The sequence below is a fragment of the Phodopus roborovskii genome, unplaced genomic scaffold, assembly GCF_943737965.1.
Source record: "Phodopus roborovskii unplaced genomic scaffold, PHOROB, whole genome shotgun sequence".
In the NCBI taxonomy this organism is placed as follows: Eukaryota; Metazoa; Chordata; class Mammalia; order Rodentia; family Cricetidae; genus Phodopus; species Phodopus roborovskii.
Genome location: NW_026126549.1, coordinates 7,467,832 through 7,481,331, shown reverse-complemented (window position 1 = coordinate 7,481,331; position 13,500 = coordinate 7,467,832). Strand labels below are relative to the sequence as shown.

Here is a 13,500-nt window from a genome sequence, read left to right as displayed (position 1 = left end):
AGTCCAAGAAGGGACCGTATTTAGGTGAGAGGTTAGGTTCTGCTCATACATATTTATTATTGGTAGATATGTGGCTAGACATGCATATGGAAAATACCTAAGAATGTAGCCTTGGGCTTTCATGGTAAATGAACTAGGAAATCACTAGTCTAGAGATAAAATTCTGCAACATGCGTTCACAGTGATGTCCCTTGATACTTCCTTCATGTCTATTTGCTTATAAAGTAGGAATGAAATATTATTGAAAGCATCTCTTCCCCTTATTTGTATATGTCGTGGTAAAACTGTCCAACTTTCCATATCATTTGGAAGCAAAGCACACTAAAATATGCTGTGAATTGAAAACAAGGTAAGGCCAAATGGTTGTGATATTAATATGTCAGGAAGGAAAGTCTTCACAAATCAGGTGGACAATTTAGTCATCTTAGGATACACTTTAGAAATCGAAATTATCAATCAATGTGGATCAGATAATAGACATTTTTACCCTGAAAACAGTGTAAGTGTGAAGTTACAGAGATGCAAAGAGACCAAACAAGTATGTGCAGAAATTAACTTTTTTATTATATATTATATACTGTGGTAGTAAAGTTTGTTTGAAGTGCATGAATAAAAAGTTAGTGAAATTACAGGAGGAACAATCTATATAGCAATAATTGGTGCATTCCCTGTGCATCTGAAAGAAAAAAAAAAAAAAGAGTTTTCACTCATATTTTGGCCTAAAACTTAGTGTTCAGGTTCCCAAGATTCTGACATCAGAACCCGGATAACGCTGATTAGAACCATAGGGGCTTTACAATAAAAGCTAAAATATTGACCATATGATGGCAAAAAGTCTTATTTTGTGGTTAACTTATTCTCTTCTAGCTACTCTCTGATGATGTTGGTGGCGCTGTGGACGAGGACCTCCTCCTCCTGGATGAAGACCGGGAGCGCTCAGCATTGTAGGTCACATGCTTGTCATAGTTCTCCATCTGAGCTTCAATGAAGTCTCTCTGCTGCTGTCTGATGGTCTGGCTGATGAGCCCAGGGAGGGCATGGATGCTACCAATCAAAGTCTCTAATTTAGTTTCCAGGGTGACGATCCTTTTCTCAAAGTCTTCACTCCTTTCATTTAAGTCAGAAATCATGTCATACATGATATTCTGGGTCTGGAAAACAAGATTGAGAAGACAGAAACAGAGAAAGGTAAGAGGCTTAATTACTCTTGCCTCAGAAGCAAACTGTCAACTGGCCTCTTGCTGGTGACAGATGCGTCAGCTAACCAGTTTAGGTTGAAATATAAGCTCCACGAAACATTTTTTAATGTTAAGATGTTACTGAATGATGACAGGCATTAACTGGTTATGATGTAGGAAGTATGGTGTAGTTATTGCTTGTGAAATGCCCAATGATTTTAGGTGGTGCAAAGTTAGACGAAAATGTTTCAGTTTAATATTTATGAGGTGATGATTCCTACACAAGTTAGCATATCAAATTCATTTTCAACACATGATATTACAACCTGACAAATTTTTATAACAGTAAGATTTAAAGAACAAAAAGTAACAGTCAGATGATAGTGAAATGTAAAAACATAATGGAAGAGTAGGAATAAATTTTAGGATCGATTGATTTGAGCACATAACTTAGTAATTTAAAGCAATCAATACTCACACATCTTTTGTTGTCTTATGTTCCAAATCTCAGACCTCTTTTCATTGAATCCAAAAAGACTTTCACAGATAAAATGTGAAATAATATAAATCCTCAATAATATTAACAGTTGGGGAGGATACTAAGTTACTAGTCCAGGGCTGGGGTGGAGCCCAGTGGTTAGCACTTGCCTATCAGGCACAAAGCTCTGAATGTGTGCTCAGCATACAACATGAGCAAAAATTTACAGGTCTCCTTATTGTGGAATGGTCTACTCAGCTACAGTCTGAAGTAGGAACACGAAAGGCTTTCTTGTACAGAAAACTGAAATTGTCTTGATCAGATGGGGTCATGAATCCGAGTCTGAGTTCCTGAGGCAGTTAAAAAACTTGCAGAGCTGTAGGTCTGAGCAGCTCATAGCTAGGGATGGGTAAGAGTGGCCAAGAGGAAAGGTTAGAGATGCTACCCAGAATCTAGTACCACCTTTCCTAAATCTAAGACTCTTTGTGTTGCATTCTCCTCTCACTTCATTTCTTCCTGTGTGTTGTCCAGTTTCATTGCTGCTTGAAGATGAGAACAAACTGACTAAGGGAGTCATTAAGAAGAATGGCATTTTGTTCTGGTTGAATCATGGACAGAGAGCACTAACTTCCCTTTTACTACATTCTTCGGAAAACTGAACAGCATTCATTCAATAGAAAAATACTGGACTCATAGTATGTAACATGCTGAGGTCAGAGTAAGTATGGCACTACTTGAATAACTCAAATACATTTTACCTTGTACATACCTTTTGTGTATATGAATAGTACTGGAGAGCAACTTCATGTGTGCTAGGTGGGACAGATTTCAGTTTCCCACTGAATTAGAGTATTTCCTTACCTTCATATGAACTGAAAGGGGTCTAATTTTTCAATGTCCCATATTTTTAAGCATTTAATCTAGGAGTGATGTCTCAAGTGAAAGAAGGCCACATTAATGGAGGATGTCTTTATCCTGCATGCTTGCACACTGCCCAGCATGTGTGAATGATGAATGCTCCCCTGAAATAAGTCACTAAATACTTATCTTGAATATGTTTATTTAGTGTATGTTACTGATAATGCATAAAGTGAATATGATTTGGAAGTATGATTTAATAAGACTATACCAACTATCTAATTTGCACAGATTATACTTGAAGATTTGGCAAAAACATCATATGATTTATCAAATATAAAACAGGATGTATATATTGCCTCTGCCAAAGCAATTGTGCTAAAAGGCAGAACACATACATACTTCTATTCTAGAGTCCCCTTTGGAACTAGCTGAACAGGATGTAATGTTTGCATAGTTGATAAATATTCATATTTTCAGAGTGGCTTTTGCTTATGAAGGAACAATAAAGAAGAAGATAAATCTTTGGGATGTGACAAAGACCGAAAAAACTATTGCTTTACTTGGTTAAAGCAAAAGAACTGTGATTGTAAAGTAACAAAATGGAAAAAAAATATAAAAAGTGAGAATAATTTCTTTTGAAATACAAATTTTATTTGAGAATATAATTTCTTGGATTTCAAAAATTCAATTTATATAGTTTTGGCTTTGCTTAAAAATACAAACAAAACGAAACAAAAACCCAAAAACAAAAATAATGATGAATTCTATTCATCCCCAAACCTCACAGTCACATCCAAGATGTAGCTCTGTCCTTCCACAGATAAGGTATCATTTCATGTTCCACTAAGGTATATTATGGTAGTTCCAGTGCACTATCCCCAAAGGAAACTTTTAGCACTGGGGTTGGATAACATTTGGGGAAAGAGTAAATAAATTCAGCATGAGTTTTAGAAAAGAAAAATGCTTCTAAGCTAGAGCATCATTTTGGGGTGGTTTGGTGTCTTCCTGTGCAATGGCTAATTCCAATGTCTACAACCATGAGGGCCGAGGCCCTCGGGATTACCTTTGCCAGATCCACTAGGGTATTTGCTTGGTCATTCAGTTTCCTCTGCTCCATCTTCACACTTCTCAATCTAAAAGACAGAATCCGAAGTCAGTAAGGTCCTCGTGTTTCTCTGGCTATGTTACTGCTTTCAAAGGGGCATGCACAAAATCCACAAGAGCAAATAACTGCATGGATAATGCCTGGAGTGTTTGGGGGGTAAAGTCCACACTGGTTATGTATCTGGTACAATGAGAAGCATGCTTCCTCAACACCGCAAAAAGAAAGGAGAGCAAGAGATGAGATGTCCTCGGGACAACTATGTACCAGGTAAGTGGAATTCAGGGAGACTCATCAGGATTGAACCATATGAGAAAAAGCCATAACATTCCTCAAAGCCCCAGTATCGTGACAAATAGACATAGGAAGAAAGATGCAAAGCAACCGGAATTTCATCATGTAGCAACGAACACCTTCCTATGCCTACATGACTAGATACAGGTATTAACCCTGTTTAGTCTGAAATGAATTGGGTTAGGCATTTGAACCTGATGAAAACACAGTGATAAGTGAGATTCTTGTTAACAAAAACCACTTTTATTCAACCAGCAGCAAGATAACTCAAAACATACATTTTTCTTACTCTGTTCTGATTGACTTTACTTTAATTGGATTTGAACAGAGGCCAGAACATTTCTTTAGGAAAATCTCTTTTAGCTTTTATTATAGTTTTTTAAAAAATGACAAAATATATCCAGTGGGTAGAATATCTATTTTTAAGGTTAATTTTAGCTATTTTAAAATACCCTTGCATGTATTTGATTGCTAGCCACAAGGCCACTCTTAAAAAAAGCCATTTTCCTAAATGAAAACTCTTTTTTTTTTTAATTTATCTATTATAGTACCCAAGTAAATATTTATCCCATTACTATGTTTAAGAAATTAAGACTTTACAAGAGAATGGTAGGTTACTGTTTTGTAAGTCTGCTATTCAAAGCTGATTTAAAAAAAAAATCATTGTATCTGAGCTATTTGTGACAAAGGAAAAAATGAAAATGCATGCTAACTTAACTTGGGCTTGATAAGGAATAATTTGCTAAGTATAGCGTCAATGAATGAAGAGAGCACTTTATACTTTTTTTGTTTAAATAACTACATAAGAGATATGAAAGATTCTCAGGGCAAGATTTTACTGCCAGGGAGATTTTCCTAATGTGTTTACAGCACTCAGTGTCTGCACCCAAGACAGCCAGCATGTAGCTGAGTCTCCTCCACAATGAAGATACAGCCTCCTTCCAGCTAGAGTCTAAATGACATCCCCTTACAATACAGTCTTAAGACATCTAAAATGTTTCAGATTTATTGATTCATTGCTGTGTGTTCATAAGGAACTCAGAACCAAGTTAATTGGCTCCTTTTGATGTTATTGTAGAGATAAAGTTCTAATCTGAAAGCAATCTACAAACACATTTAAATTCACTATATTGTTGACAGAGTTTTCTTGAAGCACCAAGAAAAGTTATAACTGTTCAATTCTACCTTTTAAACCCCAGCAAAAATCAAGCATAGAGCACCTTGACCATCTGTGGATCAGTGAGAAGTATAGTAGGGAAACCTGCAGTGTTAGCTGGGGTCTTCACTCTCACTGACCCCAATGTGACTTTGTTTCTTCACGCACAGGATGAAATGTTAGATTATGACTATCTGTGAGTGCTGGAGGTGTCATCATTGATTTTGAGTGTCACCCAAATAAGGCCTTAATACTAAAACACACAGAAAGACAGCTTTTCCCTTTGATACCAAGAATGTCTAGATTATTACAAGGAAAATGTCTCCACTTCCCAATAGTTGATTACAATATTTTTCCTCCCCACAGGAGAGTGGTGTGATCTTAGCTCAGAGCTTTCTAGCCTATGGCTAGAATTCAATAGTAGGATTAAAATCGGCAGCTGATGGCACCTTTATTACTGGGAATATCTTTTATGATGGAGACTTACATGAAAGTTTAATAATGCCCAGAATTTGGAGCTCTGGACCAGATACCTCCAGCAATCTGTGAGTAAACAAAGACTCTTGAAATTTGCAAAACAGGAGGAGGGGGAGAATGGTGGTTGTTGGGTCAAGTGGGAACTTTTTCAATAGCACAGGAGTCCCATGTCCTTCAGCTGGATTTCCAAGCTATGACTGACAGTAGAATTTTGCCCATGGTATTTATTACTATCTATGTCAAATGATGGAGCTGTCTAGATTAGTAATAAACCTGATTGATTTATGAGTGATCTAACCCTGATTGGAACTCCATTAACTCTTGGGACTTAAATAGTCTTGCCTTGACCTCGGATCTGCCTGTGGTATGGGAATGCCTTCTTGGACTACCAGTGATGATGGAAGAGTAGACAGAGAAACCTTGCTCAAGCTGCAGCTGCCAGAATAAAAGGTAACATGCACATGGATAGTACACTTTTTTCCCCCACGAAAAGATTAAGAAACAGATGTTGATTTCTTCCTTGTGAACTTCACTTATCACAGGAAAATATCATGATTTTGGATCACATTTCCATAGCAGCAATCAGACTACCAAAAATCACAAATAAAGGATCTGCTGGGTGCATGCAGCCAGTAGAAAATTCTGCAAATGTTGAAAGGAACAGCTCACACAACTTACTTCCGAGCTCTATTTTCATTTTGTTGAAATAAAAAAGACAAAACAAAAGAAAAGAAACTGTAAAGTATTCTTGGAACAAAATAACATAATGTGGTGTTCAGTTGTGCACAGGGGGGCTCGATTCGTCAGCTGGAAGACCCTGCAGGATCTTGACATTGATTGGTACTATTCAATTCATCACATCCTTTGTTGCCACTATACTCTGCCTACCTGAAAGCACTTGGCTTCCTCTTAAACCAGAATTCAGAATGAAGAACGTGTGTAAAGTCATGCTGGCCTCTTCATTCTTGGTGTTCAAGGGAATAATAGGAAACACTTTGGCTTCAAATGACAGATATGATTATTTTGAAGGTGGGGAATATCCTTTCCATATCAGGGCTATTCGGAATCCCCTCTAATATAAATTATGCACATAGGCTCTAGACAAGTTCCTGTTGATCGATGGATTCATGGTTGAGAGAGAAGAATGAAAAGGTTAAAGCTGCTATCAGAAAAAGGGTTGAAAGTTAGAGAGAGAACACTTCCAGGCATTGAGTGACAGTTCAAAAAGACAAATACATTACTGAAAAGAATACATTACTGAAAAGAGGGCACTGGCCTAGAGAGTTTAGCATCATCAAAGGCTAGAGAGGTCACATATTGGGAAAGAGGCCAGAAAGTATGGAAAAGAGAAAAGGCAGAGCTAGAGGGGCCTGGCAGAAGAGGAGAGAGGTGCTAAATTTGCCCTCAGGGAGAATCCGAGAGTACCAAAAGCCAGACAACAAGCTCCAGCAAAAGACTTTTGAGTTTTTTGTTCAACTAGATCTACTTCATGCAGTTCTGGCAGTCGATACTGAGTAACCCCTGCATCTTGAGCAGTGGGCTGTGAAGGCCTGGTCCTGAGGAATCGAGCCCTGTGTGCTGTCTTTCATGACGTCACTCTGCAACGTCCAATATGAAGTTAACACGACAAGTGATTATGTACCAGTGAGTAGAATAATCTAATCAAGTTTACTCTGCTGTAATTGTTCATAAACTTTAAGTATTCCCCACAGCAAAGGAAACCCAGCAACCCCCCAACTGACTTATAAAACAATTCTGAAAATAATTGAATTGCATCAAACTCATCTGCTTTAGACATACGTATTGCATTAAAAAAGACAAGAAAAGGATGATAATGTGAAATGTCTGATGGAGGCAGAAGAATAATAATAAGGGGTGGCATGTCACACTATCTAGAATAGCCAGCTGAAGAACTCCATACAATCTCTCCCATGAGCACTTCCAATCAGGCTGACATGCCCTATAGGACAAATTTGCCATTTCCTTTTGGGCAGTTCATAAAATCAGCTTCCTTGTACAGAGATTTTTTTTAAAAAAATAACATTTTGTTTAAAAAAGAAATTCACAGGAAAGCTAAAAGGTTTTGTATCAAATAATAACATTATTCGATATTAGTGTGGATGTATTTATAACTCAAAGCACATGACAAAAGAGATTAAATGGCTACCATATCCACACAATTACATTACAAAGTCTATTGATGCATGCTATGGATTCTTTTTATTTAAAAGTTTATCAAAAAGGTAAATCAAATATGACTTACTTTAGATATTGTCAACAATAGGCACACAGAATGAAACATAATCATAACACATGTACATACTTACTCCTACTTCATTTCATACCCTTTACCTTTGGATGTGTCTTCTCATACCCAGAAAGGGAAGTTTTCTATCATAATCAAACAAAATAGACTACCAAAAAGAAAAACATTAAAAGTACAAAAACGATCTCCATGGTTTGCTGTGATGGCTTATATTAACGTTGGGGTTACTGTGTTGAAGGGCACTTTTTAGGTGAGTCTTCTGATAACGTAGCCTGGCAATCTAGATGAGGGGGCCAGGAAGAACTCTGAGGAAGCTGAGTACCCGCTTTGTGAGCCAGTTCCAATATAATTCTCTTCTGTGTTTTCCCCTGACTTTGAAAAGAATAATTTTAAAATCTTACACAGGGTGAGAGGGGGCAGTTGTATGCCTGGAGGAGTCACAGGGTTAGAGGGGAAATACCATCCCCTTCTAAGGGAAGTACGTTGGTGGCAATAAGGAGCATGAGTGAGTGGCTGTGAGCAGTAATGACAAACTACTCTATCATATGTGCAAAGTTTCTCTATTTTAATCCCAGAGTTACTTGGGTTTTATTTTGACTAACCGAGATTTCAGTCCCATAGAAATATGTACATGAGCATCATTACAGGCACATTATAGACTTGTCAGTATATTTTAATATCCTAGCTAAGCAGGGCAGAGGCTGGACCAGTGAAAGGGGAGAAGATGAAAGTTTAGAGATGTCTCACAAAAGTTTATTTGTACCATGTTACCTATGAATTAACTAAATGTGTAAAATAAAATTCCCAGACTCACAGCTTTCTTGTCTGTGGTACTCGCCAGGTCTGACAAGGCTAATCACATGGCACAGGCAAAGACCTAATATTTATCCATATCACCATTGTTACCCTGGTAGGTCTCACAAGGGAAACCACTTTCCTGAGGCACAAATGTGACCATGAAGAAAGGGCATGAAGAGCAAGTGTGTATGTTGTCATAGGGAATACCCACATGGGCAACACAGTGAAGACAACGTCAGCCTGGAACGGTCTGTTTTTCAGTCATCATCTTAAAAGACTCTAACTCTAGTAATTATATAACAAAGATATACATGAAGGGCTTACATCAGCTTAATAAAAGTAACTTAATAAGAGAATATTGAACTATACCAACTCTAAACTCTATAGGAACATACAGCATATAGGTAACCCATTTTTTTGATTAAAAAGTAATTGAATATTGCAGAACTATGAGAATTAAATATAGTATGTTATATAAAAATGTTTGCTGTCATGAACCCTCCCCACCCTCCAAGATTCTATAGTGGATACAAGGTAAACATTTTAGGTCAAACTATATAAATAAATGCATCAATTAAATATAATTCTAACTATGGCCTCTGTAACAGAAATCACAGCCTCCAAGGAGAAAGCTATTTTGATCAACACATAGGATTTTTAATCATAAGCAGAACTAAACTTTTCTCTGGGCCCCATTATCAGATTTTCAGGTGTCTCCTGGGAGCAAACATGACAGTGCCTTTTTCTTTCCCTCCCTCACAAAGGATGGACCAGCACAAGAATCAAAAGCCAAGGCTAAGAAGAATGAACAAGATAGAAATGAAACACAGGTACTTACTGATGAATAGCTTGCAAGAATTTCCGTTGGTGCTTTCTTACTTTTGCGTGGTCGATCTTTTTCACTAGCTTTGTGTTTTTGTAGATTAACCACGTTTCCCTGAGTACATTGGCGGCTGCGTTTTTCACCTGTTTGGAACACACAAGAAAAGCAGTCGCTCTATCTTAAAGCAGATACCCTGCACTCATTCAAGGTTGTGTTTTTTTTTTTCATCCCAAGAACCACAGTGAACTGGAGCTTTAGAAACTGCTACTCCAAACATTGTTCTTCCAGAATATAAACCTCCATGCAGGAATTTACGTCTGTCTAGGAATACTTGAGGGGAGTGTCAGGGACATACTAGTGACCTCTTTCTGTGTTATACTCTACCTGCTCTAACAAGAAACTGTTTCTTACTCAACATCTCACTACATGGCAACTCTTCATTTCCCCAGAGAAGGGCAAAATGACAAATAGTATGGTTAACCTTGTCTTTTGTAAACTCACCCAGTCTCACTCTGGCTGTGCAGTATAGTCGAGGCATGTTTCCATGGCTGAATGTGTGAGTTCACCCCAAACATATAAGCTCCCAGAGTAACAGTGGTTTATTTGCTTGTTAGCAGACTTTCACTTACAGGGATGTTATCATGATTTCATGGGGGAATTAAGCAGGCTGCATTTCAAACAGATGGACAGACATGAAAGATGCAGTTACTGCACCTGATGAAGGCTGGTCATCTTATCTAATCACTTGCTTTCTGATGAAAATCTCCAGAGGCCTTAGGAACTGATACCTGATTAAAATTCCAGAGACGCTGAGAATTGATACAGGCCAAGGCAAGGTACATCTCTTCTGCCTTACTCTACTGTGGGACCTGGAAAGACAGGCTAATTGGCTGGTTACTTATTCTACGAGGTTTTGCCATTTCTATTAAATGGCAACCCTTGAGTGAAGTGCCACAGGCACGTTGGGCACAAGGTAGAGGAAGAACTCAGACTAGGCAGTGATGGGGAAAGAGTCTTCAGTAACTAAGGCAGGACCAGTGCCTGGTGAGCCCGATGGAATTTGATGTTCTCTAACATGAGTGTGTTAGACATGACAATTACTAAAAGTCCTGTTATCTCATGTTTACAATAAGAAGTTGTCATGGAACTACACTATAACTATGGTGGCAAGTTTACAGCTGTAGCTTCCTACTTTTGCAAAGAAATGTCACATTTCAGGATTAATCGTACTGAAACCGTATTGTTACGACCAATTAAAAAAAAAAAAAAATTCGGGTTGCTTGCAGAAAAAGTGAGTTTGTGCACGACCCTGGCTTGTTATACACTTCCTCTGAATAGCAATCAGCTTCCATAGGGTGCTTCCTCAAAGTAGCAGGAAAACAACATGAGGAGATGGAGAGTATGGCAGTGAGTCAAAGTGACACTCACCCACCTCCCCCCTCTTTCAGGGAAGTTAAAAAGACTAGAAGCCAAACCTTGGGTCTTTTCAAAGGTAAAGAGATGGGTGCAGTGTGAGAGGTGGAGGTTCGGACACTCTGCTTTCACAGAGCATGGTGTGGGAGCAGTTGTGTAGTGGCCTTCTAGCAGTCTCTGTTCCTATGAGAATAGGAATTCCCATCTGAGAGGAAGTGGAAACCTGGACAATTGATGGGCAGCCCTGATAAATGTCCTCCCTGGTATTATCTGAACAAGTGACAAACAACAGAGGAACTAATGTCCAGACTAGTTATGAAGATTTAATGTGAGTGACACATGTCCCCAGGTGGAACATGACCCTAGCATTAAAGGTAGAAACTGATTTGTATAGATTCCCAACTACAAAGTGGAACTCCAAATTTCTTTTAAATTCTACAAACTTTTGAAAAGGGCGGCTTCCTGTTGGGATTGTAGGGGTGCATGGAATCTCAATTCAGGGTAGAGTGGGTCAGTGATGCCCTGGAAACCTGATGCTTAGGATCTGTGTTCCCTACACAGTTAGCGTAGCTGACAGGCTTAAATGAAATGAAACCCAGACATTTCCCTTTAAAATTTTGGAACATGTGAACTGATTTTAAAGTACCTTCTCTCTTATTCCCTAATGAAGTCTTTAAAAGCATATTACTGCTTTAACTGTTACTTTTCTACATGAAAATGACAGAACAATATGTGCCAGAGTGAAACCACAGAGCAGAAATCCAAATTCTGCCTATGACTGAGATGTTCCCACTTGTGGCTCTTCTTGTCTCTGTTAGAGCTGAGAGGAACAGGACGGTAAGCAGACAGACTGGAAAGCACCTGGAGGAACTGGACCACACTGATGCTCAAACATTCTAGAACCCAGAGAATGGGCAGTGCACACAATCCCTACCACCTAGATAAGCAGGAAGCTGATTTCTAGGAACCCTTCCTCAGGGAAGATCTGTGCCATACTGCCTAATTATGTAACCCTTGTCCCACTGCCTGCCTTCCCGAGTTTTTGTAGAGCCTTAAAGGCAGGGGTCATGTCACTATTTTTCTGTCCCTTTCTAGTTAAATGCTTTGGACATAGCTGGTGTCAAACATGGCTATGGTGTTAAATGGGCATCATAGGATACACAACTTGTACATATATACACGTCTAATTATGAAATATATATATATATATATATATCTCCTCATGTGTACCTCACACCCTTCCTGATTGAGAAAGGTATTGAGATCTATAGAGCAACTCTAAGCTATTACCAGGAGGAAATCCAGCAATTCTAGAGCCAATTAAGAACAATTTGGTGGTAGAATGTTTGATAGCAGGCTCCATGGGAGTGAAAAAGCAGAAAAATAGCAAAGTGAGAGAAAGATCTCCAGGGCATTTGTCTCCTCCTTACTGACTGCCCTGTACCTCATCCCTGTACCTCATCCCAACATATGCTGAACTGAAGGGAAGTAGAAACGTTTTTTACTCTGTCTTCTTACTGTCTGTGTCTAACCAAAATACTTCATGAATGTGCCTTTCAAAAATTCTCCAATGATTAGGTATCTGATATGGCTCAAACAAAGGCTATAAGACAAATGGGCAGAGGCAATGACACTTGTGCAGATGCCTTTATGACTTCCCAAGGTGTAAAGGTCACCCAGATTCCCATTTCTGTTTCACAGATAATGAAATATAAAACTATATACAAATGTTAAAGTGTGGTACTGCATTTACTGCTTTGCAGTAGAGGACATCAAAAAACACTCATGCCGGGGCTTTGAAAATCTGGTATCTTCCTGTCTAACTCTGTGCCCTTTCATCTGAAGAACTTATTAGAAGCTCACCATTTCGGCTAGGCTGGCTGGTTAGAAAGCTCACTCTAGAGATCCACCTGTGTCTGCCACCATTGCTGGGGTTTCAGGCACCCACAGACAAACTTCGCTCTTTATTTGGTCACTGGGGATACTAACTCAGGTATTCATGCTTGTACAGCAAGGTCTCACAGCCACTGAGCCACCACCCAAGTCTTTCTAAGTCATACATCTTTAATCTTGGTACATGTACCAAGATCTAAAAGACCAAGTAAGTTTTCACAGGATGAATGCTCTTGATGCTGGCACACAACGAATAGTGTGTTTCATTAGACATGCAAAGAAATGAGTTTTGCATAAAATCATTCCCCTTGATATTAACACATGGTGAAGACCTTTCCTTCACTATTGTTTGCCTCAGTAAGGCACATACTGGGAAGGTTAAAAATCTACATGTATTGCTGGGAGAATGTCCTTTTAACACTCAATGAAGTCATGTTCAGATTTCAGAATGTTTATGATCATATTACCTGCTAACTCACTGGGGGCCAAATTATTTCATATGGGGATGTGAGGGTATCCTTGTATTTCTCTCTCAACAATAGAATCCTCATTCAACCTTAGATTCCCCCAGACAACATCGAGGAGTTAAAGTTTTAGATGATAAATCCCACTTAGAAATTCCATAAACAACTAACTTAAGTATGTTCCAAGTAAATGATAGTCATTAAGTTGATGACTTTGCATGAAATCTTATAGCTGAATATTAAAGGGCTATGTTCACATATTGTGCCAAATATGCACATGCAGTATCACTGCAAAGC

At 38.6% G+C, this 13,500-nt stretch overlaps 1 protein-coding gene across 2 annotated transcripts in view; it reads right to left on the bottom strand.

Moving 5' to 3' along the window:
* Window positions 1-543: 543 nt before the first annotated feature.
* Window positions 544-13,500, bottom strand: part of Kcnn2 (potassium calcium-activated channel subfamily N member 2) — a 355,449-nt gene continuing 342,492 nt past the window's right edge. For both annotated transcript variants that reach the window (XM_051200778.1, XM_051200779.1), the window contains exons 9-11: window positions 9,449-9,576; window positions 3,581-3,650; window positions 544-1,151 (exon numbers count right to left, since the gene is read on the bottom strand). In XM_051200778.1, coding sequence (XP_051056735.1) covers window positions 864-1,151; window positions 3,581-3,650; window positions 9,449-9,576 — 486 coding nt within the window. In that variant the 3' untranslated portion in view covers window positions 544-863. The remainder of the gene's footprint in view (window positions 1,152-3,580; window positions 3,651-9,448; window positions 9,577-13,500) is intronic.